At 38.7% G+C, this 27,022-nt stretch overlaps 1 protein-coding gene across 5 annotated transcripts in view; it reads left to right on the forward strand.

Moving 5' to 3' along the window:
• The first annotated feature begins 3,395 nt into the window (after positions 1-3,395).
• med12l (mediator complex subunit 12L) overlaps positions 3,396-27,022 on the forward strand; it is a 178,650-nt gene continuing 155,023 nt past the window's right edge. For 3 of the 5 annotated variants that reach the window (XM_008106169.3, XM_016992056.2, XM_062976678.1), the window contains exons 1-9: positions 3,397-3,665; positions 13,253-13,357; positions 14,442-14,633; positions 15,583-15,742; positions 17,816-17,985; positions 19,193-19,303; positions 20,103-20,372; positions 22,949-23,095; positions 24,781-24,880. In XM_008106169.3, coding sequence (XP_008104376.2) covers positions 3,567-3,665; positions 13,253-13,357; positions 14,442-14,633; positions 15,583-15,742; positions 17,816-17,985; positions 19,193-19,303; positions 20,103-20,372; positions 22,949-23,095; positions 24,781-24,880 — 1,354 coding nt within the window. In that variant the 5' untranslated portion in view covers positions 3,397-3,566. Of the gene's footprint in view, positions 3,666-13,252; positions 13,358-14,441; positions 14,634-15,582; positions 15,743-17,815; positions 17,986-19,192; positions 19,304-20,102; positions 20,373-22,948; positions 23,096-24,780; positions 24,881-27,022 lie in introns of all 5 variants that reach the window. The other 2 variants (XR_010004767.1, XM_008106172.3) reach the window with 2 other exon arrangements.

The raw sequence follows: 27,022 nt of genomic DNA on the forward strand, positions 1-27,022 counted from the left end.
ACAGTCACACTCCCTTGTATACTTTGGGGAAATGAGTCCTGGACCTGTTATCCATCTAAAGAGATGCACACTCATCTCACAGTTGTTCCTTTGGACTGACATGGATTTCCAGGTGGTGAAAATATATTATTGGTTTGAAACAAACACACATCAAACAGTTTCCCCAGTATAGGCACTTCATTAAGCTCAGTCATTTATGTGGGCTTAGTTCTTCTATAATTTAACAATACTATTGCACTTAAGAGCAGGCAGGTCTTTTAAACACTCTCTGGGAGCAATTTATAGATGAAATGAAAATCTATCTCTAGGCCATGTTAGCAACTCTGGGTATAAAGCTGGGTGAGCTAGTTCTTTTTGAGTGTGACAGCATGGCTATGATCCTGTGTATCAGAGTGTTTGTAGAACATTGTGTACTGTTTCCCTTCTCAACTGGGATATAAAATTCTCACAACATTATCCCACAAGGACCATCTCATGGGGAGGATGTTGCTGCTGCCAATGGAATTACGTCTCTGACAGAAGATTATATTGATAGTGATGACAATAATAAAACAGTGGGCCCTCAGTACCTGCTCAGGCTTGGTTCTAGGACCCCCCCCCCCATGGATACCAACATCTGTGGATGCTCAAGTCCCATTATATATAGCAGTGCAGTAAAAAAGCATCCCTTATATAAAATAGCAAACACTGTAGAATTAATGCACTTTATGATTACAGTACTTTATCTGCCATGGCTAAATGCAATAGACTCATGGGTTGGTGAGGAACCAGCACACTTTGGCAACCCCCCCCCCCAAAAAACCCCAGACCCTAAAGTCCTTGTAAAACTATAACTCCTATGTTTCCATAGCATGGGCCATGGCAGTTTAAGTGGTGTCAAATTGCATTAATTCCACAGTGTAGATGCAGCCTTTGAGAGACCCCGATGATCTGTGAAATGGTGAGAGATAATATCAGGGCACGTCTACACATCAATGTAATGCTCAAAAGTGTGACAAAATCAAAGTTTGCATTTTGGATTTTTTCCCTCCAAATATTTCCAAGCTATGATTGGTCGAATCTTCGGATGCAGAATTTGAGAGATGACAATAATATGAAGAACAATTAAGGTAACAATGATCATATTAATACAGCAGACTTTCAAGTTTCTGGAACTCTCAAACAAGTGGCAAAAACTGAAGAAATTATACTGCACTTTAAATAAAAATTAATACAAAATCAATTTTTAGTGGAAATGTTACATCAAGTGGGTCTTTATGTGTTATGTTTAGGTAAAGGTAAAGGTTTTGTCCTGACATTAGGGTCTAGTTGTGTCCGATTCTGGAGGTTGGTGCTCATCTCCATATCTAAGCCAAAGAGCCAGTGTTGTCTGTAGACACCTACAAAGTCATGTGACTAGCATGACTGTATGAGGTGTTGTTACCTTCCCGCCAGAGCTGTACCTATTGATCTACTTACATTTTCATGATTTTGAATTGCTAGGTTGGCAGAAGCTGGGGCTAACAGGGGGAACTAACCTCACTCCCTGGATTCGAACCACCAACCTTTTGGTCAGCAAGTTTAGCAGCTCAGTGGTTTAACCTGCTGAACTATCAGGGGCTCCATGTTATGTTTACTTAGATTAATATTTAGTTATTTTTTCAGTTAGTTTTCTAATTTTATATTGAGATTGTTTTATCCTCTGTTTTGATTAGTTGTTTGTTTTTGGTATTGAATGTTTGCCACTTTATTCCTTTTGCTGGAAACTCCCTCGGGGAGATAGGGGAGGTTATAAAGTATGATTATGATTAGGAGCCCCCAGTGGCGCAGTGAATTAAATCGCTGAGCTGCTGAACTTGCTGACCAAAAGGTCGGTGGTTTGAATCTGGAGAAAGGGGTGAGAAGGGGCTGTTAGCCCCAGCTTTTGCCATCCTAGCAGTTCGAAAACATGCAAATGTGAGTACATCAATATGACCCTGGATAATGCTGGCTCTTCGGCTTAGAAATGGAGATGAGCACCAACTTCCAGAGTCGGAAACGACTAGACTTCATGTCAGGGCAAAACCTTTACTTATGATTATTTGTTTTTAATTACTGCATTACAGTATTAATATCAAGTCAACCCAGAGTTTATGATATAGCATCATATGAGTTAGGCTGATTTTTAATACCATGTTTTCCCGGAAATAAGTGTCTTATATTAATTTTTGCTCACAAAGATGCTCTACGTCTTATTTTCAGGGGATGTCTTATTTTTCCATGAAGAAGAATTCACATTTATTGTTGAACAAAAAAACGAACATTTATTATATACTGTACAGTAGTTGTCATCACAAACCAGCATAACCAGACAAACTGTGAATCCTATCAAGAATTTCTTGTTACTACCAATATTTCCATGTACAACACTTTATGGTACGTACATTTACCGATCCTGCATGCTCTGGTGTTCTGTTCGGCAGGCATGCTTCCAAACAAAAACTTTGCTATTTATTTATTTATTTCAATTGTTTATACCCCACCCTTCTCACCCGAGGGGACTCAGGGCGGCTTACAAGTGGCAACTGATGCCGTTACACTGATATACAATAAACTAAAACGATTAAAACAGTTAAAACAGTCATAAAATAGTCATAAAATACAATATACAAGTTTAAAACAATGCAAAGTGCTTATGCCATTCATCCACCAGACCTTATACAAGAGCCGTAATTCAGACCATGTCGAAGCCAACACATGCTTATTCTTCAAATGCCTGCGTATATAGCCAGGTCTTCAGTTTTTTTCTGAACCCCAAAAGGGATGGGGCCTGCCGAATGTCACTGGGTAGGGAGTTCCACAGCTAGGTCTTACTTTCGGGGGAGGCCTTATATTTAGCAGTTCAGCAAAACCTCTACTAGGTCTTATTTTCTGGGGATGTCTTATTTTAGCAACCATTACTGTTTTTAATTCTATCGAGTCAACCGAGAGTGTATGATATAGCATCATATGAGTTAGGCTGATTTTTAGCAGTAACTCTCAAACAACCAGAAACTACATTTATCCAGCACCTACCAATCCCCTTGGGTGCCAGTTAACTGAGTCTACGGTATTAATGATGACCAAGCTTGCAGTGAAACTTGGCCTAGGTTGAAAGAGCAGGAGGGTTGCAGCTGCAGGGAGGAAGGAATAATATGTTCTTTCCCTCTCTGTATGTAGGTCCCCTTAAGCAGACCCCCCTCCCCAGAAGACAGTATACAACGTGTTCCTTCCTTCCTTCCCTCCCCCTCCTTTCTCTTTCTTCTTGACTTGCTGCTGGGCACTTCTGTGGGGGTGGCAGCATCCTTCGCCTCCGTGGGTGGGTTGGGTTGCATTGGTGCAGCAGCATCCCATCCCTTGCCCCCCCCCCCCCCCCCCCTCCCTCTGTGCCTGTCGTCTTCCCTGTAGGGAAAAAAAGAGCCAGAGGGGAAGCCAGCCTGCCTGCCTGCCTGCCTGCCTGTCTATCTCGGTGCCTGTCTGCCAGCCAAGTGCTGCTCCCTGGTGCTCAGAGCCTGCTCCATCTCTCCAACTCTCTCTCTCATTCATTTCGCCGGCTAACATGCGAGATCATGGCCGCCTTCGGGCTCCTGAGCTATGAGCAGAGACCCCTCAAGCGCTCCCGCTTGGGGCCCCCCGACGTCTACCCGCAGGACCCCAAGCAGAAGGAGGTGAGACCCCGCTTTTGGAGCCCCCTCCTCCTCCTCCTCCTCTCCCGGCCTCGGGCGCACCTGGCCGGCTGGCACCTGAGAAAGGCGGGGGGGGGGGGGGGAGGGAGGCAACCTCAAAGGGAGGGGCAAAGGGAAGATCGAGGGGTGCATGTGGGGGAGCCCCAGTGAGCCCCCCCCCCCGAGGGGCGCTGTTTCCACCTTGGGAGCCATTCTGCGTGGCTTTGGCAGCAGCAGGGCGCCCTCGTGGGTGGCTGGGTGGGCTGCCTGCCTTTCTATGGGCCTGGCGCACTCCCCGCCCCCTCTTCCATCTTCCCCCCTCCCCCTTTACCCCGAAACTTTTGCAAAACGCCGACGTCGGGAGAGAAAGGCACGCTTCCCCTCCTCCAAGGTGGCAAGGAGGGGAAAGCAGGGTGAAGAGGCAACGTGTTTTAGTGGCCTGAGTGTTGGATTAGGATACTGAGAGACTAGGGACACTGGATGACCAAGGTTAGAATTCCTGCTTGGCTATGGGAATCTACTGGCAGACCTTGGCAAGTCACAGTTTTTCAGCCTCAGGTGAAGGCAAATGTAAACCCTTTCTGAACAAGTTCGATCAGGAAAGTCCCATGATAAGTTCACCTTAGAGTCACCATAAGTCAGAAAATATATGAAGACACTCAACATTATTGTTTGGGCTCTTCAGAAGAGGCTCTTCAGTATGTCACATCTGCCCAAGTGGTTAGATTAGTAAGTAAGTATAGGACTGGGCTATTTTCTGTCCAGAATTCCCGTAAAGAGAAGTCTATTTGACTGACTTCCATCTTCACTGAGTTTCCGACAAGCAGTTAAAACTATTGTTGCATTGAGTCTTTGTCTTTTAGGTAAAGGTAAAGGTTTTCCCCTGATGTTAAGTCCAGTCATGTCCAACTCTGGGATTTGGTGCTCATCTCTATTTCTAAGCCGAAGAGCCAGCGTTGTCCGTAGACACCTCCAAGGTCATGTGGCCAGCATGATTGCATGGAGCACCATTACTTTCCTGCCTATTGATCTACTCACATTGGCATGTTTTCGAACTGCTAGGTTAGCAGAAGCTGGAGCTAGCAGCGGGCACTCACTCTGCTCCCAGAATTTGAACTTGGGACCTTTCGGTCTGCAAGTTCAGCAGCTCAGTGCTTTAACACACTTCGCCACTGGGGTTCCTATAGAGGGTTGCGTATCTTTATTCAGAATCCTGAAATACCCCCAAATTGTTCATATGGGTGCCTGAGATAGTGGTGCCTCAGCTTTTGAATAGTTCAGCATATACATTAGGCTCTCAGTTCACCAGCACCCATGGGGACTGGTAGATGCCAGAGTAATGTTGTTTCTTCTTGCTTGAAAGTTACTACAACTATACATGTATGGACAAACTTCGGCTCTCCAGGTGTTTTGGACTGCAACTCCCATAATTCCCATAATGGAGTTGAAGTCCAAAACACCTGGAGGGCTGAAGTTTGCCCATACCTGGACTATACTATGCCATAAATGCTGTCTTGATTTGATACTAAAACACAGTAATTCAAAACAAATTAAGACAAACTTAACATAGAATCTTTGTGTTGGAAGAGCCCGCATACTCTAATACTTATTTAATTTTTATTTAAAATATTTCTTTGCTGAACTTGCTGACTGAAAGGTCGACAGTTCAAATCCATTTAGCGGGGTGAGATCCCACTGTTAGCCCCAGCTTCTGCCAACCTAGCAGTTTGAAAACATGCAAGTGTGAGTAGATCAATAGGTACTGCTCCAGCGGGAAGGTAATGGCACTCCATGCAGTCATGCCAGCCACTTGACCTTGGAGGTGTCTACGGACAATGCTGGCTCTTTGGCTTAGAAACTGAAATGAGCACCAACCCCCAGAGTTGGACATGACTAGACTTAACGACTAAACCTTATATGCACTTTCTTTCATGCACAGAATGATAAAAATATTATATGAATGTACCTTCAGGTTATGCATTTGAATCCTGCATTAGTTCTGTATTTGTGTCCCATCTCCAGAATATCTCATGATGAATGTGTATGCAAATACAGGTAATCCAAAATCTAAAGGGAAAGACTGAAGTGCAGTACAGTACACACCTGTTTCCAAGTTTTCTCCAAGCAGGTAGTGCCAGTCACAGACTAATTAGCTTGGAAAATGGGAAGATGCTAGCAAAAGCTCCTGATTTTTTTTAACAACAGATCACTCATTTAGTATCTGTTTGTTATTACAGATTAAGCATCCCTTATCCAGAATTTCAAAATACTTCAACATTGTCTATATGGGTGTCTGAGAGAGTGGCATCTCTGTTCTCCGATGGTTCAATGTACACAAATTTTGTTCTGTGCACAAAATCATTAAAAATATTGTATGAGGTTACCATTAAGCTATTTGTGGATATGAACCATACAGTAATGTGTGTTTAGAGTTGTGTCCCATTTCCATCTGTAGAATTAATGCAGTTTGACACTACCTTGACTGCCATGGATAAACACAGGAATCATGAGAGCTGTAGTTTCATGACCCACCAGTACTTTTTGGAAGAGAAGGCTAAAGACCTTGTAAAACCACAGCTTCCATAAATCCATAGCATTGTGCCATTAAACTGGCATCCAACTATTTTACTTCTAGTGTATATATGTACATCAAGATGTTTCATGATGAACATATAAGCAAATAGATATATTCCAAAATCTGAAAAAAAAAATCCAAAACATTTCTGATCCCAAGCATTTTAGATAAAGGTTCAATCTGTATCATTGTTATTATGACTATATATTTCTTTCATCATTATTTGTTGCTAGCTGTGCCCAGTAGTAACCATGATGTTATCCAGGCATGTTATTCTTCAATTAACAAGTAATTGCTTGAGGGAAGGGAGGAAAAAACTTATTATAAAGCTCACCTGAAATTTCTCCAGGGATTTGTTTCCTTTAAATCACCTGCTACCCAGTTGTACCAATTTTCTTTCCTCTGAAGATTACAGTCAGGTGTAAACTGTTTCTTCACATGTAAACTATTTATGATCAACGTCATGTGTTTTCCACTTTTTGTGGGGGTGGCAGGAGTCATATAAATTTTGGAGGTGTTTCTCAATTACTTTCTCTCATGTCTGGGACTTCATCTGCACTGACTATTTAATGTAGTTTCAAACAGGTATTGATGAAAGTGTTTGGCTGTGCAGATGATTACATATGAAATCCTGGAACCAGTTTAAGGCTCAGATAATTATTACACAAACCACAGAGCATTGATGACATTAAGGGCTTTCTTTGGCCCACTTTTGTGGGATTTTGTTGTCTGGCTGCCACAGTTTGAAGTTGGTTTCAAACTGCATTAAATGGTTAGTATAGACGAGGCCTGAATAATTTCCCATATAATTTCTTCATTCCAATACTTGCCAGAAAGCTATGTCATTCAATGCAGTTTAAATGCATTGAATTGCATTTTATAAATCTGTGGCAGAGTAGATGGGTTCGAAGATCCAGCTGTGCTGAATAAGTCCCTGCCCCAAGGAGTTTGCAGACCTAAGAGAAATAACAGAGGAAAGGGTGAGGGGGACAGAAGGGCAAAGGACAGGAGATAATTTTAGTTATCCAATGGATGGGGGTTTTTTCATAGAGCTCTGAGGGTGCATCTATACTGTAGAATGAATGCAGTGTGATGCCACTTTAACTGCAGTGGATCAATACAAAGAAATAATGGGAGTTGAAGTTTTCCAAGCTCTTTATCCTTCTTTGCCAAAGAGTGCAGGTGCCTCATCAAGTGACATATCCCAGGATTCCATAGCTTTGACCCATGACTGAATAGGTAGGTAGTGCCAAGCTGCATGCAATGATTTTTGATTTTATTTTCTGGCTTTCTTCTAAGCAACAACAGCAAGAGAATATTTTCCTGCACTGCCTAAATTACACTGTTGACATGTGGATATCAGGAGGGGTTGCGGGAAGACTATGCACTCCATTCTCTTTTAGAATTGATAGAAATACATACATAAATTTAAAGTGTGTCTTTTGCTCCAAGCTCTAGTGGGTGGGTCTTGAGAAGCAAAGGATGTTTCACAGCCTAAGGCTATCATTTTGGGTCTTGGGTTTCTGATAAAGAAAAAGCAAAATATATTTTGCAATTTGAAGTCTAGTAGAGTGAAGCTCGAATACATGCCTGGGGACTAGGGGGTCATGCCAGAATCTTTGTGGATACAATGGGCTCTGCAGCTATCCATACTGGAGCTGTAATAAAGGAATTGTCCAGCTCGGAGTTATAATGAAGGGTATGTCTTTTGTGTCTATTTGTTTTATTGGGGCCATGTTCAAGTTTTTCTGGGATTCTTTTATTAATTACATTTGTTTTGGTTGATTTTTCTTAGTTGTTTATGACTTAAACAACCCTAAGTTTCCAGTGGCACAGCAGGTTAAACCGCTGAGTTGCTTAACTTGCTGACCGAAAGGTTAGCGGTTCAAATCCAGGAGTGGCATGAGTTCCCGCTGTTAGCTCCAGCTTCTGCCAACCTAGCAGTTCAAAAACACGCAAATGTGAGTAGATCAATAGGTACTGCTCTGGTGAGAAGGTAACAGTGCTCCATGCAGTCATGCTGGCCACATGGCCTTGGAGGTGTCTATGGACAATGCCGGCTCTTCAGCTTTGAAATGGAGATGAGTACCAAACCCCAGAGTCAGACCTGACTAGACTTAATGTCAGCGGAAAACTTTTACCTTTACTAAATTTCAAAGAATTTTCTTGCCAAGACTTCTTCAGAGGGGTTTTGCTACTGCCTCCCTCTGAGTCGGAGAGTATGTGACTTACTCAAGGTCACACAGTAGGTTTCTATACCTGAGCAAGGATTTGAACCATGATCTCTGGAGTCATAGTCTAGTGCTCAAACCACACCGGCTCTAGAAACCACACTGACTCTAGTTACATCTAGGGCTCTTTCCACATAGCCATATAACCTAGAATATCAAGACAGATAATATTTATTTAATTACCATATTTATATCCCACCTTTCTCTACCCCAAGGGGGACTCAAGGCTCAATACACAATATCTGCTTTGAACTGGATTATCTGAATCCATATTGCCATATAATCCAGTTCACTGTGGATTATATACAGCTGTGTGGAAGGGGCCTTATTCTCACTTATTTTCCAGTGATTTTGCCTCTCCTCTTCCTTATCCCTAATTTATCTTTTGTTGAATAAAGAAACTTACTAAGTGTCAAAAGGGTTAAATAGTTTATTGTCTGAAACTTTACTACCTAATAAATGTTTCAGCCTCTTTTATACCTGCTGCTGTGAATCTGGCAAATGTTGTCTCATATTGTTAATTTGCATGTTTGCTGGTCTATAGGAAGTACGTATATGCAAATATTGAATGGAGGATCCTCTGGTTATTCATGTTGTTCGGATGAACCAAATTTCAATCATACATGGCTTCTTATTGTTCATTTCTCTATAAACATTATAGTGCACATTTAAGGATGCTTGTAGCTGCTTTTGATCACTTAAGGAAGAGAGAAGACACATAAATAAACAAATACATTTCCAATATTAATCACCTTTTCATATGTTAAATTTAATATTTAATTAGTAATAAAGATATGAATAGTGTGAGTTTCCAGTACTGACAGGAACTAAATGTGCAGATGGGCAGGATATAGCAGGGGCCTTTTCATCCATCATAGTGATAGTATGTTGGTTTCACCTTGACTGACACGATTCCATTTCATGCAATCCCAGGATTTGTAGTTTCATGAAGTTTTGAGAATTCTTTTCCAGATATCTCTAATGCTTCATCAAAGTACAGAGGAAACATTCATAGCAGTTAAAGTATAATCACAAAACTGTACTATAATTTTGGAATGTGATGGTTCCCTAAGCTGGCCAGATGTGCAATACTCACCAACATGAACTTCTGTTTTTCAAAGATGGAATCATGCCAGGAAATCTAATGATATCTTGGCTTATGCGTAGGACTGTCTATACTTGTTAAGATAATTCTCTAGAAAATGAGGCATCTCACAAGAGTGCTAATTTATGGACAGAGACTGATGGTGGGATATAGTGGTGATGGCATGTATAAAGCTAATTTTAGGAAACATGGGATGTAACTGGGGGGAGCTGCATTTGCAAAAGATGAGCTCATTCTCTACAGACAGGCTGAATGCAGATAATTTTCTTGGTCTGTATTTCCTAAATGAGCATCTATAATTTTTGAAGAACCACATAATAGAAAACTGGCAATAACAAAACAAATGAGTATATCCCATAATGTTATCCACAAGATTTCATTGGATTGAACTTTGTATATAGAATTCTAGTGTGTAGCAACTCTTGTCTTGTTTGTGGAACAGGAATTCCTTCCCCCCCTTCCATGTGTAAAAACCCATAAAAGACAGTAATTCTGCCTAACACTTTTTTTGTATATAAACTGACATGATCTAGGCTATAACATGTCACTTCTGTTACATGCAACAATGAACAGAGGGTGTGTTGCTGTCCAAAAGCTTTGTTGTACTATGCCACTCAGGACATCACTGAAGCAATACAGAAGGGAGTCAAAACAGTTCTTTTAGCCATTCTTTTAAATAACTGTGCAGATTCTCAATATTTAAGGTAGTTAAGCTAACTAATTAGAAGAGACTTCTGAAAAGACGTTATACTGACCAAAAACTGCGGATTGTATAAGTAGTATGGAGGAAGTCGTGGGATTGTGTGTTCCCTCCTCCACTTCAACTTTGGAATATGTAGTACTTTTCTTTCTATCATTTTGGTCTGGAGTTAATTTATCCCAGTATTCACAACAATCAGGATTTACCTGGTTGATTTCAGGCCAAGAACTAAATGCAATTTCACAAACATAGGTCTAATTGAGGACATAATTGCTGACTTGGTCATATTGCTCAATAAGAACTCCAATAACTTCCAAACATTAAAAGCACAGGACTGTACTTCATCTGACAAAAAAAGCAGACTCCAGCAAAATCCCAAGGGTTGCTCTCCCCTTGCCACCCAGTGTACCTGTGAATCCTCCTGTGTGTGTGTGTGATTTTTATACTAATGTGCTTGGTAATTGTATGCGGGATATGATAAATAATATAAAACTAAGTGTTTAATATTAAGTTTTAATTATTAATGTGTTTAACATCCCTATACCATGGCAGCTGGATGATCCCAGTTCTTCTTTTTATCTCATGTGTCTAATTCTGTTTAGCTTTCCAGATATTAGGAACATGTTTAGAAGGCAATATCAAGGCAGTACTGGCAAGATATCCTTCATAGTGACTTTTCAGCATGAGGAAATGATGAATTTGTTCAGATTTTCTCAGAAGCCAGGCAATAGATAGCGGAAAACCTCTAGATTTGTATGAAAAGGACATATCCTTTTTGCCTAAATAAGTTATTTTTTTAATTGCAAAGGAAAATGTCTTCTTTAAACATTGCTATATGAACTGCTTTGTTGCTGCCCGTGCATTGGGGAGCTCAGTTGATGTCATTTCGCTTTGTCTGTTTTTTGGTTAGATGGGAGAATGACAAACAAACAAGGGTGTTTTTGATAAAATCTGAGGATTGCAGGAGGAGGGAAAGGTAGCTTTGTTGATTTTGGTTTTATGCAATGGAGACCCAAAAGATCTTTCAGCTTTACTATTATTTGTACAGAACATGTTGCCAAACAGCAGGACTTCATAAATTCAGAATTTGATACTACTGTGGTTTTTCTTCTTCAAAATGTTGTACCTAGTTATTAGAGTTGGGCCCGAATCCTGTTTCATTTATTTCTGTCGTGGTTTTGTACAGTTCCATCCATTTGGATGGCACAGAATGGTACAACCCCCTCAGGAACAAAAGAAACAGTGAAACGTAAAAAGGGGGTAGCAATTTGGTTGGATTATTTTTGGTGCTTGGCTGTAGGCCCTGGCTGGCAGGGGCTACAGCCAAGCATTGGACACTCAACGCTCGTAGGCCTGGCTAACAGGGCTTACAGTCAAGCGCCAAGTACTTGATACTCATAAGCCCAGCAGGCAGGGCCTACGAGTTATTGAGTGCTCGATGCTTGTAGGCCCTGTTTGCTGGGCCTATGAGCGTCAAGCGCTTGGCTGTAGGCCTGGCAGGTAGGGCCTATGAGCATCCAGCGCTCGATGGCTTGTAGGCCCAGCTCACAGGGCCTACAGTTGAGCACCAAGCCCACTTGAAGTAGGCCGTGGCTGGCAGGCCGTGGTGCTTTGCTGCCCAAGGTCCGAAAAACTCATTTGTATAGGCGCCCATTTCTGTAAACGGTGGATGGAAATGGGGCCGTACAAATGGTACAAATAGAAATGGGTAATGATTCCATACAAATGCACACAACTACTAGTTACATACAAAGATGCAGTTTCTGAAGTCCTTTCATGGGACAAATAAATATTTTAAAGAAGCTGCAAGTTGGCTAACCTTGAAAGCGAGGCAAATATAGGCTAACCTAATGATCCTGAAGCAATATTGACGGCCTAATTTGTGAAGTGTCACCTGAAGTGTGTTGCATAACATTGAAAGTGACAATTCTGTTCAATCTCTCTGTTTCTGTTCAGTGGGAAGCAGCTTCAAAATCAAGTCAAGCCAAATGATAGCATGTTCAGTCTTTATTCTTCACTTAACTGAACTTGACATTTATGTGAACTTCTTCCTTGTCAGCTTTTTTTTTTCCAGAGCAGGTTGATTGTTAAAATCTGAGTCATCCTCTGGTGAGGCAAGGGGCAAGGAAGTTTAAAACTTTATATTAATGCTGCTGATGATAATAATTATGCTCGGAAGAAGGAGGAGGTGGTGTTGGAACAAGATAATTTCACTTCCCTACTGATGTAGAAATTAATTGTCCCAAAAATGCTCTTCTTTTATGATCTCCTGTGCACTGGTACTGTCTTCTTTGCTTTTCAGATAGATGCTTGGGATTGAGGTATTTCTAAATCAGTTGGTCCTAATTTTGAGTCACGATATGTTTTTAAATTAGAACTTTTATTTTTTGGGTATTGTAATCCAAAAAATAACTTCTAAAAAGTTTTGGTTTAATGTCGAGCAGTGGTTTGTCTATTTTCCAGTACGCGTTTCATCTTCCTTTTCTGGACTCAAGAAGACTGTATCCTTCCACTTTTTTAAACAAATGTGATTTTAGAGCAGAAAGCAGTTGTTTCTATAAAACCAGACATTTTCAGTTTCTACACTTTGTGTGGTGAATGTGGGAAGACATAAGTGGTGAGAGCAAACCAGAAATCAACCACTTCATGGTGTTGTTGGGGAACTTTAATAATAATAATAATAATAATAATAATAATAATAATAATAATAATAATTTTATTTTTGTACCCCGCCACCATCTCCCCAGAGGGACTCGGGGCGGCTTACAGATATAAAACCAACATACAATAATATCAAATACAAAAACACAAATAAATTTAAAAGGCATTAAAAATCACAATCATTATAAAACACTTGAGAAACTTTGTCCTCTTTCAATGATTAAGTTCTACCTATACCCATCTTCTGCTGCTATTTCTTATGTTTCCTGCCAAAATTGTTTACAAATAATTAATGTCAGCTTCAAACTTTCTTTTCAGGATGAACTTACTGCTGTGAATGTAAAACAAGGATTCAGTAATCAGCCAGCTTTCTCTGGGGATGAACATGGATCTGCTAGAAATATTGTCATTAACCCATCAAAGGTAAGCTTGGGGTTAAAATATGATGAAAACTGCTTTTTAGAAAAGAAATACTAATTTCAGATGTTATTCTTCACAATCTCCACTTCATTCTTAACTAGTTGTATGTAAAATGCATTATTTCTTTAGTTAGAAGTTCTGTGCAACTTGGATGGAAGTGCACAGATTCCTAAGTGTATATATGTTGGTGGGCTAATATGTATATATACTGTAGTTCTTCACTACTTATTTGAAAGGTTGGAACCAGGGAACTGTCAAAAACTGAAAATGGTTGAAAACAGAACCTAGACTTTTTAAAACTTGCAAATGCAAGACAAGATGGTGTTGAGTTGACTGAGAATGAAATAAAGAGGTAGCACATGGTTGATAGAGTGGACCTGGGGTCGAAATCATGGCAAATGGCTGTAATTTAAATATGTTGAAACACATTTTGTATCTCTTATTCTGTGGATTAGTCAATTATGAAGCCTCTGGGTGTGTTTGTGGGACTTCATTTCATTGCATAGTATGTTTAGCAAAGAATTAAAATGTAATACATTTCAAAGAAGATAGTGAACCAGGTATTTCAGGCTGAACCATTTCTTTAGATTGTTTGGCTATGCAGAAACTTTAATTGAAGAAATATTTGTAAACCATCCATACAGTCACTATAATGCTGGAATGTAGTTTTCTTTTTTGAATTTGCTAAGACCTCTTGGTCTAAATCCAGTTCAAATTGAATTTGCTAAGACCTCTTGGTCTAAATCTTAGTCTCAAATACAGTAGGCTCAAATTTGTGAACCAAGCAGGAATTAGGTTACTCCCATTATTCTGATGAATCTTCTCTTTTTAGTACAGTACTAGCAATTGGATTGTGGTCATATGACAATTGCTCTTGGTTTACATTCCCAGATTATTTTTGAGCGTAGGGATAGGTTTTGTCAGTCACAGCTCTCTACTTCATAATTGTTGCCTCATGGTATTTAGAATACTATTTTATTAAATTTATAGCTTAAACTATCTTAGCTTTTTTCAAATGGGAATCATGAGTGTGAGAATGCTTGTAAATCCTTATTTTGTATATTTATTTTATTTTTTCTCTCATCAGATTGGCGCTTATTTTAGCAGCATATTAGCAGAGAAGTTAAAACTTAATACTTTCCAGGACACAGGAAAGAAGAAACCACAAGTCAATGCCAAAGACAATTATTGGCTGGTGACTGCTCGTTCTCAGAGTGCAATTCACAGTTGGTTTGCAGATTTAGCAGGAAATAGATCACTGACTATCCTAGCAAAAAAGGTATACACTATTTGAAAACTTCATGGAAATTTGTAGGGAAGGGAAGGCAGATTAAACCTTCTTTTTTTAAAAAAGTGTATTGCTTATTTTGGTAATGGATCATATTATACAGAATAAATAATTGGGTGAAACTGGAGTTCCCAGGAGCATTGGTTATTATTGTGCCATGCCAAGGCCAAGATCTTCCCTGATCTTTTCTTTACTGTCCTGCATGATATTGAAAGCTACCTTTGGAGGGTTTTAGGGCTGTAATCTAGAGAGTTTTCTTGGTTCAGTTTGCTTCATAGTATCAAATAGGCCGATCTGATTTTCTTAATAGGTGAGACTGCAACGTTCACATCACTACATCTCGTTCACATTTTAGCAGCTTTGACCAGTTCTTTCTTTGCATTTTTAAATGACACAGCAAACTAAACCTTAATATGATGGCTACTATTAATTAATAATTAGATTGGCAGCTCTGCCTGCATCCTTTTGCTTTTGTCCTTTTTTAATTTTCAAGGGGAAGCATCATGGTACGAGTATTTGTTCAAAATTTCTTTAAATTCACTGCAAGTTTTTAATTGAATTGCATGAGAATGCTTTATTATGGTTTACTGGTACATGAGTTTGAATTGCCCATTTAAAACAAATAGGTTAGACATAATTTCACAAAGGTGCTCCCACACTGGGCAGACATGAGTTCTTTTGGACCTGCTAAACGAACAAAGGAATAATTGCTGGAGAGGAATATAATAGGAATTCTGAGTTCAGGTTTTTTTCAGAATCCCATATTATTTTCAAAAACACAGTCTGGCTAGCGTCCAGTCATCATCTTGCATTCTCTCTTTCTGCCTACCATTTTACTGCAGTAACTGTTTTGAAAGCTCATTTTAAAAATATGAATTACTATGGTTGTCCTATTGTGATTTTCTAGCAAGTTCACATTTTGACACCTTTTCTTTCTCAGGTTCCAATTCTCAGTAAAAAGGAAGATGTTTTCGTTTATTTAGCAAAATACTCTGTGCCACTGCTGCGAGCAGCATGGCTGATCAAAATGACCTGTGCCTACTATGCTGCCATTTCTGAAGCTAAAATCAAGAAACGTCAGGCTGCTGATCCAAATCTTGGTAAATAAATGAGGAGAAATACAAATAATTGATTATTTCATCCTTACATGCAAGGACGAATAATTATTGCAGTTTTCCCAGTATGGGAAAGTGAATGTTTTTGTATAGCATTATCTCCATATTTGAGGATTCCAGAGTGTTTGGGAGGATCTTTCTAGGAACTTTGTGTGTTGGAAACACATTTCTGATATCGGAAAACACATATTTAATTTGCAGGAAAAAATTCAGAAAAATTCTCCAAAAGATGCATTAGAACAGTGAGAGAAAACTGTAAAAATTGTGTTGCTCTGTTGAGGTATTTTGAGTATTGGGAGGACTACTTTTCAATTGGGAAATGAATAATAGAGATTCTTTCCATCTCTCGTTTAGAGTATTGTTACAACTCCAAAAACATGGTTATAATGGATTTTTATGCTGTTTGCCATTTTGGGCCTAGGTACTAAAGTTAGATTTTGAAAAAGCATACTGCTGAAATTGCTTTTCTTGTACATTTGACCCATGGTTATAAACCTCTTCTGAGAACAGAGAACCCTATGAGATGATGAGCAACTGATATTCACAGACTACATTTATAAAGAGTGACATATTCTGCAAAATGTGGATGTGCAGCTGAATAAAAGAATCGGGTTTTGAAAAAAACACACACTAAGGCCAAGGTTTTCTGGAGTTCTGAAAATGTTGCTGTCATACTTGATCATCCATCATGCTGCTGTCACTCATGCCCTCTCCTCCCAGGATAAATTGTGTTGCATGAATATTGGAACTTCAGTTCTTGCTATCACTTAAATTCACTGTACTTAAAAGCTCTTTTTTCAGCCCATCCTGTATTATGGAGTGGTATAAGCCACAGTATAAAAGTTTGGCTTTTACAAAGGCAACCAAGATCTTGTGAGGGAAGTGCTGGAGAAGAGCAAGGAGGAAAGTTTTACTGATGTCTATCCTGTACTGTATTGAATGAGCATTAAGATTCCTTCCATTGCTAATGGTTACCTGTTGGTTTGATGCAAGTGAGATAATGCCAGATAATCTGACAGCAGTTCAGCCCCAGGGAAGTTGTGAAGCACTGAATATAAATATTGTCTAGACCAGGGCTTCCTAATCTTTTTCCATTTGTGATCCCTTTTTGCCAGAGAAATATTTGAGTTCCCCCAGGTACATTGGTATATAAAATACGTATAAAAAATCAAACATTTACTGATAACAACTCATCATTTGTAAGGCCTCAACAGGTTAATTTTCCTTATTTTGAAGTACAGCTAAAGCAGTTTTTGCAGGGTCCGCTATAAACACTGCATTTTGTTGCTGAAAGATATATGTAAATGTAAACAGCTTGTAGGTAGCATTCAGAAACTTTTCACTGTTGCCAAGTATTTCATGAACCCAACATTGAGCTACAGGGACCCCATCTGTAGTTGGGACCCATAGTTTAAGAAGCAGTGGTCTAGACAACATGTAAGTAGTATAGCTTTTAGTAGTTGGGATTTCCCAGTACTACTGAGCTTGCACAAACTTGGAAAAGCCTAGTTAATTCCCATCTTGGATGATTGATTGCTGCAGATGAGTTTTGAGCAATTCTGGATTTGAACCTGTGTTGGGCCCAAGTCTAAGCTGCTCTTAACAACAGAAGTTGTGGCCTTTTTGTGTCATTATTGCTAAGTAGAGCCTCAGTTGCCACTGAGTCTGCAAATGATTTGAGGAATGAAGGCTTTGGTGTATATCTAACACTCTGCATTGTGGAATTCCTCACTGAGAAAGGCTACCTCAGGATAATGACAATTAGCACTACAACAATAGCATTCAAATAATAATGTGCTCATACATTGCCTTTCAGCAAACAAATTAACATTTATTTCAATATGACGGTGCTATTCTACTTTAATTTTCTATTTAATGAAAAATCCTATTGTCACTTTTATGATAACATTTGGCCGCAACACTAAACAGATACTTAATTAAATTGTATTTTGCCAGTTGAGCTGATTGTAAATGTAAATGTATCCTTTCCCCCTTCTCCCCCATTCTATTGTGAAGAAAAAAATACCAAGAATTTGCATCTAATTTGTATCTTCATAGAATGGACTCAGATTTCAACCAGATACCTTCGAGAACAGCTGGCAAAGATTGCAGACTTTTATCACATGACCTCAAGTCAAGGCAGCAACTCTGTAGCTGTGCCTCCTGAGGTGGAACAAGCCCTGAAGCAATGGGAATATAATGAAAAGTTGGCATTTTATATGTTCCAGGTAACCTTTTCCAGTAATGAGCTAAGTTGTAGCTCTGCAAAGTAATATCTATTTGTTCTGAGTCAAAATGTTTATATTTTCGCCAATTGTTTAGACTATATTCAGAGCACTGAAAGTTTATTTTTAAGGCTATAGTTTCCATAATCTTGCTGACTGGAAGATTCTGGGAGCTGTAGTCCTAAAAAGTGGATTTCCTTATTTTTTCCCATTGCTTGGAGAACCATCAATATGACCATTGAGTTTAGCAGTCTGCCACTTGGAATAGCACAGAGTCAACAACTACAAGACTGTATCAATTAAAATTAATTTCAGTAAATGCTGGATTTTAACAAGATTATAGGATAACAAATACCACATGCTTTGAACTGTCTTTAAAACTGAGGTTGGTCATTGTTTTGGCCTCCACCTCCTAGAATATTAATGTGTTTCCAATTTCATTATGTCTGAAGAAAAATGCAATCACAGCAAATGGAAACAAACGAAGTTAAAATACAGACTAACAATGCTGTTAATGGTGTACGCTCAACCATCTGTATCCTTGGATTTAACCATCCATGGCTTGAAAAATATTTAAAATAAATAATCCCAAAATACTTGATTTTGCCATTTAAAATAAGGGACATAATTGTATATGGCATTTGAGCATGCAACTTTTTTTGTTAGCTGTGGGGGTAGCGTTGAAACCAATACTGTACAAACTAAGCCAGAGTAAACCACTAAAAAGAAACAGTCTCTTTCTAAAGTATATTTATGTTTTGATCCTGTCCATTTATGGACAATTGAATTCACCCTTCTGTCCCTGGAAACCTTAGGAAAAAATATCTAGGTAGGAGGTCATATGGATAGATAATGAGATAGTTTTCATGCGTATGTTTTAATCTTAATCTCTATCTGTTCTTGTTTGGTTACCCTTCCATCCTTTCTCACGCCATTTTTCTAGTATTCACTGCTGTTGTGTTTCATTGGGTTTCAATCCTTGTGTTGACCCTGACGTGTTTGTCTGCAGGTGATGTTTCAATGCTTTTTCTAATTACTGATTTGTGTATTCCCCCCTTTTAATTGATCTTTTAGTCAAAAACTTGTGGTATTTTCATAGTTAGAACGTCTGATTTACAATACTTTTATTTGTTTTTTTAACAGTAATGTAACATGTATTCATACCTTTTAGGGAATTTTTTTAAACTATATTGTTCTAAAATTAATTAAGGAAGGAATGCTGGAAAGACATGAATATTTAACATGGATACTGGATGTCTTGGAAAAAATAAGGCCTGCTGATGATGAACTTCTGAAACTTCTCCTACCGCTAATGTTGCAGGTACAGAGCTTTATGTACAGGGATACAGTTGAGAAATCTCTTTCAGACATTGACTTGTTTTATGGCATCATAAGATAAGAAGTTTATCATAATGGCAAACTGGATCTGATAGATCTGAGATGCTATGTGTTAGGATATGTGCAGAATATGATTAAGCACTTGAATAAAATATTTCAAATATGTGGATTTTTTTAATATGGAAAACTGTTAACTTCTCTTGTTTATTAACATGTTTATGTCTTGCCATCTGTCAAATATATCTTTTTGTTGACTGTACTGAAAGTGTCCTAGAACGAACAGTTCCTATTAATTTGCTGTTATCTATAAAGGAAAGAGAGAGACAGTAACTCAATAGTGAGAAGTGTTCCTATGCATGAAATCCTCTTAAATTCAATTCCTGACTGCTAAAAAGTTCATATGGAGCAGGACTTGGAAGAATTCCTTCTTGCTTAAAAATTGGTCAAAATACACCTTCAGAGTTTGTAAAAGTTACTTTTTGGATTACAGCATTCAGAATCCTCAACCAGCATGGCAATTGTTGGGAAAAGATGGACAATTCAGTTGGAATTTAATAGCTTTTGAAAGTATGAATTTTTCTAATTTGGAAAAGTACTGTTTTGGACTATATTTTCCAGAATTCCAGCATGACCAATGGCTGGAGATTTGGAGAGCCGTAATCCTCCCAAAATAGCATTACTAAGTTCATACTTAGTGAGATGATTTGTTGTTATAGGTTTGATATGTTCACGAGAACTTTGCTTTTAATGCTAATTGTCTGCTTAAAAAAAATCTGTTTCAGTATTCAGAAGAGTTTGTTCAGTCAGCCTACCTGTCACGTCGCCTTGCTTATTTTTGTGCCAGACGGGTCTCTTTACTGATAAGTGACAATCCTAACCTCATTGCTACCCACTCACCTCATATGATTATTGGACCAAATAATCCCCCTCTCGCAGCACCCAGCCCCACTACAGCTGGTTCCGTGGTAAATTCTGCACAAGTAGCCTGTTCAGACTTCCTCTCTTGTCCCCAACACCGTCCACTTGTTTATGGACTCAGTTGTATGCTGCAGGTAAGTGAATGTCTCTTGTTCTGATGTCTGGCTTTTCAGGCAACCCTGAAAGTTTCTAGCAGTAGTAATGTTCTACTTTTATTTTATAACATAACATAACATTTAATCTTATGTTTCTAATATTGGTGGCTTCATTTGTATTTGTATATTTTGCTTAAATCCCTCATGTCCTGCATGCTGAGACCCACACAACAGAAAGCATGATTGGAAAACAAATAGAAATGAAACACAATAATTTATTGCATTGAAACACAAGCAAACAGATTATCACATTAAAACCACAGACTGGTACTGGAAAACATTCATTAGGATCCACAGGCAAAAGAAGAAAGAAGTCATCATATGGCTATTGATGGTTGTATATGGTGGTATAGTATTTCTTTAAAAATGTTTTATGTTTACTCTGTTTTGCAAAAAGCCCAGAGCATTTTGGCATTTATATTATTGGTTGGCCTTCTTCAGGGACTGCCCTCCATTTTATAACAGTTCAGTTATATGGAGAGAGATTTGTAGCAACTCCGGAAATTTCTGTCATTGATAGATAAAATGTGTAGTCTCATAAAAAGGTCAGTCAATAATATAAAGGTTGAAATGTGTAGGACTTTTACAAAACAGAATGATCATAAAACTTTTTAAAAGAATAAGTAGAACCACCAATAAGCATGTGAAGTTCACAAAGGCAAAACCTGTGGCAAGGGGAGGCTGTTGGAGGCCCACAAAAAAAAGGCCAGATGGGGCTTTGGTGGGATTGGCCTTCCTGCTGCACATGGCAAGGGGTGGAGGAACCTATAACTCTTGCATGACCCATCCTCCCATCTCAGAATAGAATCAATTTAGAACTGGTTGTTTAAGGTCCAGGTAGGATCCCTCCCCCCCACACACATTTAATCTGTTTATTTTTTGACTACTCAACACTGTCTCTGTTGAAGGTGGAAATTGGTTCTACATTGTTAAATACATTGTCACTGACATGTTAAAATTTTAAATTAGATTCGGTAGGCACTAGGGGTGTGTGAAATGGCAGAAATCCATTCTGTTTCCATTTCAAATTTTGGGTGCCCCCTGGTGGTGTTTTTAGGTAGATACTGGGAGATTAGGAGGGACACTATTTGGATTCGTCATTTGGGATCTGGTGTTCCGTTTTGAGAAGAATCTTCCTAAAAAAAGAATAGGGGTGGGGGAGAAGGGGGCACCCGAAACAACAACAGAATGGATTTCTGCTATTTCACACACCCCTGGTAAACACTACGGCATCCCCTTTCTGAATGAAGGCTGACCTTTTGGACTGGTCTCTCTCTACCTTGGTGGGCTGGAAAGCCCCCCTCCCCTTGTGGCTAGATGGAGGTTTCTCACTTGTAAAATCCTGTAGTTTGGAGGGAGTGTCCCCAGGACAGCCTTTCTGTTAAGACTGGCCAGGCTGAGTTACCAAAACAGTTTGGTCTGTGGAGGGAGTCTATGAAGTGACACCTATCCCTCAACTATACTAATCAGGTTGTAGAAGTCCAATAAATAAATAATGGCCCCTTTATATCATATGTTTGTTGTCTGGTCTCTTTATTTCATAGTTGGGGTTCAATTGCATTTGTGGATTAAAACATTTAATGGGAAAAAGTACAGCACCATCTCTTCCTTAGTTTTCAAAGCCACAAGAAAATAGAGAGACTATTCGGTGTGTTGTCGAAGGCTTTCATGGCCAGGATCACAGGGTTGTTGTGTGTCTTTCGGGCTGGGTGTTGATGACAATGCATCCTATTGAATTCAGTAAAGATTATTCCCTTCTCTCTAAATGTGAGGTTGCAGTTTAAAGCTGCATTCTACACACCTTTATCTGGAAGCAAGCTTTTTTTAAGTTCAAGGAGGATTACTTTCAAGTAGGCATGCCCTATTAGACCAACTCTGAGATTATGTGTTTGAACGAAATAATGGTAATATATTGGTAGTTCAATTATATTGTTTACTCTTGTAGTTGTTGCAAGTTTTGTAAACTGCCTTGAATTTTGGATTGGGAAAAAGAAACAAACAAAGAACAACAAAATGGTACATTCCAGTGCTCAATAAAATTTTGGGATGATTTAGCAAACATAAAAAGAGTACAAGAAAAATAAATGAATTGTATAGGAATAATAAGAAGAGGAAGAGGAATAATAAACAAGCAACTAATTTTGGTTCATCCCAACTGTATAGGATAAAGTAATTTAAGTCTTCAAAAACAAATATAGAGTTCTGAATTTTACAAGTATATTGATTTCCATTCTTTCACAATGATACTGGTTACTGGAGCATTTCCATGGCTTGTTTTAATTTGGGGAAATGAATTTTCAAATAATTCTACATTTTAAAAGTAGCATTATTAGCCTTCATAGGTTGAATCCAAATAGCATTCAAATCCTTAGATTTTACCCCCTAGAAAGATACTGATGTTTGTTCCTTTAATAATAATAATAATAATAATAATAATAATAATAATAATAATAATTAATGAGATACAAATAAGAATTGGACAGATACTAATTATATAATCTTAATCTGTTGCATTCTTTATTGCATGAAATTCTTTCTAATTATTTCTTTTGTAGACGATAACTCTCTGTTGCCCAAGTGCCTTGGTGTGGAATTATTCCACAAACGAAAATAAAAACATCAATCCCGGTTCACCATTGGATTTACTACAAGTTGCTCCATCTAGTTTGCCTATGTCAGGAAGTTCAGCTTTCAATCAGCAGGTAAGACTCACTTATGTTTAAAAATTAACCAGCAAAGTGATTGTATGTTGCCAAAAGCACTATATGTGAACTCACCATAAGTGTAACTTTTCTCATTTTTTTATTTGGTGGAACTGTCAGTACATGAAGTATTATATGGTGCCATAACTCCATAGAGTATAGAAGAACTGGCAAAATATGGTTACTGGGGATTGAATTTAGCTTTCTAAGAATGTCAACTTTCATATAAAGAGTCTAGTCCTCATGGCTGTGAAAATGGGGTTCTACCAAATGTAACCTAAGCAGTATCCAGGAAATGTGAGAAAAATGTGGATACATGTCTCTTCTGGACATTGCTCTGCAAGCCCAAAGTTATGAAGCCATCCCCAAACATAAAGCCAAATCTCAATATTTGTGTTTTTTTTAACTTTTGCAGATTTGTTTATTCACATCTTTAATTACAATATTCTTTTGAAGAATCTGTATGTCCTCTGTTGTGACTCAATGGTCAATTTTCATTTGAAGCGAACTATAGAGTCATGTTGGAAAACCTGAGATTTCTAGAGAGAACCTTCTGTAGGAATCTGCAAGTTCCTCAGTATGATTCTATAGTCAGTCTTTGCCGAAAGATGACCAGAGACTTGTGCTGGAGGGCTTAAAGACTCCTAAAGAGATGTTCCTAGAGAAAGGAATATGGATAGCCGACTGGATTTTTGTGGGCCAAAGTTTTGACTCAAAAGACAAACCTCACCCAACTAAATAACAGTTCATGTCTCCTTCACTCCCTTCCCATCCCAAATGCCCCAAAGCTGAGAAATCTGCTGTCTTTCCATCAAAGTGCTTCTTCCAGCCCTTAATACCTCAAAAGAACCGCAGGTTAGAACTTCCAGGAAAGTTTGGCTTGATCACTGGTATTTTTCATGGTTGGATGGTTGGACCATGCTTGATCCAGAACAGTCCAGTATCCACACATCCAAAGTCCCACTGCTGTTTCACTCTAACCCCTCCTCATTGATCAAACGGGTGGTACTCTGTTGTGACTTCACCAGAGGCAATATTGCCAGCAAGGCTCTACCACTGCTGTTTCTGACTGGCAAAATAGCAGTGGAGTCTCGCAGAAGGATGAGGCACCTATGCCAATGTACTATCTATTTGGCTGACTCCCTGGACTGCAAAATGTCTTTGGGGTATTTATGTATTCTGTTCCCATGGTGTATCCAGGGCAGTTCTGGAGCAGACTACTCCAGAATGCACTTGGGTTGCTCTGTTTATTGTCAATGTGCAGTCAGTCTAGTAGGCCTCAGCTTTGCGTTCACAGGATCTGAGAGGAACTGTTGATGATTGGATGACTTGGAGATCTCTCATTCATAGCGCCATAAGCTGATGGCAGTTAACAACAACAAACTTAATCCTATTGTTTCCAATCTAAGCAGGTATAGATAACCTTAACATCTTAAAAAACAACAACAACAGAGTGTTGATCTTGTGGTGCAGAGTGAATGAATTGATCACCACACATCTTGTATCTTAGTGTTGATTCACCATTAATCCCATCTAGAAGTGTAAGACAGTTGCAATCGTTACTAAATGTTCTGATGGTTATTGCTTCTTTCTGTCAGGAAATAAGGGCACTTTCAGAGAAATCTGACAGCTGCTTACAACCTGCTTTTTCTACACTTATCATAATTAGGAATAACTCTTTTCAGGTTCGTGCAAAGATTTATGAGGTGGAACAGCAAATAAAACAAAGGGGCCGTGCTGTGGAAGTGCGGTGGTCATTTGACAAATGCCAAGAATCAACTGCAGGTAAAGATAAAAGTGATAAAAATATTGCAGAAATTGTAAGTTTTTATTGGCCTGCACTTCAATGCAATCAGACATATTGACAGCGAATTAGATGCTTATGATGTGTATGGATTTAAAAGTATATTGATACTGACTTATGAGAACAGATAATGAACTGAATGACAGAGAAAATTGGGGCTGAAACAACCCAGTTATTACAAGAGTGTTGCCAGACTTTGACAGGTTTTGAAGACAAAAGTTGCCATTGGTGAAAGCAAATTCTCACCTTATAGAAACAATGGTTCTGAAAAATCACTTTTTATACTTCACAATGCAAGTTTAATTGTTCTTCCTTGCTTGGCAAGTGCTTTGCCAAGGAATGCTGATTTATGCTTAGAACAATACATTCCTAAAGGAGATTTTGCTGGTTGCAGTCATCTCTCTGGAGTCTTTAGAAGTCTTTTGTTTCTGATGCAAAGTGATGGTTTACAAGCTGGTGCTCATAAACTATCTCAATCTTCTTTCTTGTGAAGCTTAAGTTGGTCAAAAGCTTCTGTTGTCTCTGGGACTGGTGGTATATGAATATTGGCTGAATGCAGGTGCTAAGGATGCCTGTTTTGGATTGCTTGGGCCTAGGATTATCGGACCATGCCTAAACCTCTGGTCACTGTAGCTCTGCTGCAGAAAGAAGGAGGAGTCTAGCAAGAGAGCTCTGTATTGGCAAATGAATAGACTAACTAAGGCTGGCCTCTAGGGAGGTTTTATGCTCCACTCAAAAACTAATACAAATGGAGGTATCTACACTATTGGGAAAACCTATAAATAGGAGAACTAAAGCAAAGGAGAGGAAAAGGCAGAGCCAAGACTTCGCACTCATTTTAAAGTTGGCTGATTAAAGTGGAAGAGTTCTGCCTCTATTTGTAACTGAATAATAAGGATTCTGAAACAGAGAGTCCTGTTCTGTTGAAAGGAACATGTTCAAATAATCCATCCTCTTCTGTTTTTGTGCAGTATAACTCAATATCTAGATATTAAGATTTTTTGCCTCTCAGTTTTGGATTTCTTGTTAGAACTATACCCAGTCATTTAAAAAAGAAAAGAAAATCTAATTATATAAATTGGGAGTTGCAAAGCGAGTCAGGCTTGAACTTTTTCAGTACTTGGAAATTTCTAGGAGCCACCTTTTGTCTCACCCTTGAGGAGAAAGAAAAGTCTGAATGACTTACAAGTGCTGTTTTTCTTCTCCTGAAAATGAAAAGCTTTGCCCTTTGGTCAGTGAGCAGTTTTCTCTTCCTTGGAATATGCAGTTTGTATTTTTATGTCATTTGTAAGGTAATTAATTTATGTGTTTCTTTCAAAGTTTTTGCCCCAGTTTTTATTTCCGGGACAGGGATGATTAAAATATTATTTTTATCCCATATTTAGGATTGATGAAAAGTTTGTCCTTTAGGGGTAGTACAAATCAACTGTGCAAAACTTCCATTCATGGCCAAAAATATCTTACATGTTTGCAATCATTCATCATTAAATAAATAGATATTTTTTCTAACTGTTTACTATATTGGGGCTGTTAGAATTTTCATGTCATTTGATCAATCCTACTGATGTAAAAACTCAAATGAAGGTAAAATAGGAAAGACTGGGTTGTTGTGAGTTTTCCAGGCTGTATGGCCATGTTCCAAAAGCATTCTCTCCTGACGTTTTGTCAACATCCATGGCAGGCATCCTCAGAGGTTGTGAAGTCTGTTGGAAACCAGGCAAGTAGGGTTTATATATCTGTGGAAGGTCCAGGGTGGGAGAAAGAACTCTAGTCTTTTTAAGGCAAGTGTGAATGTTGCAATTGACCACCTTGATTAGCATTGAAATGCCTTGCAACTTCAAAGCCCATCTACTTCCTGCCTGGATGAATCCTTTGTTAGGAGGTGTTAACTGGCCTTGATTGTTTCCAGTCTGGAATTCCCCTGTCTTCTGAGTGTTCTTCTTTATTTACAGTCCTGATTTTGAGGAAATACTGTTTCTAAACATAAGAATTTAAGTTGTCTTATTTATTTATTTATTGCATTTGTAGCCTGCCTTTTTCAACCCTGAAGGGGACTCAAGGCAGCTTACACAGGCACTTGTTCAGTACCTACAAAGCACATATCCAACAAATATTAAAAATAT

This window comes from Anolis carolinensis, chromosome 3 (assembly GCF_035594765.1).
Source record: "Anolis carolinensis isolate JA03-04 chromosome 3, rAnoCar3.1.pri, whole genome shotgun sequence".
Lineage (NCBI taxonomy): Eukaryota > Metazoa > Chordata > Lepidosauria > Squamata > Dactyloidae > Anolis > Anolis carolinensis.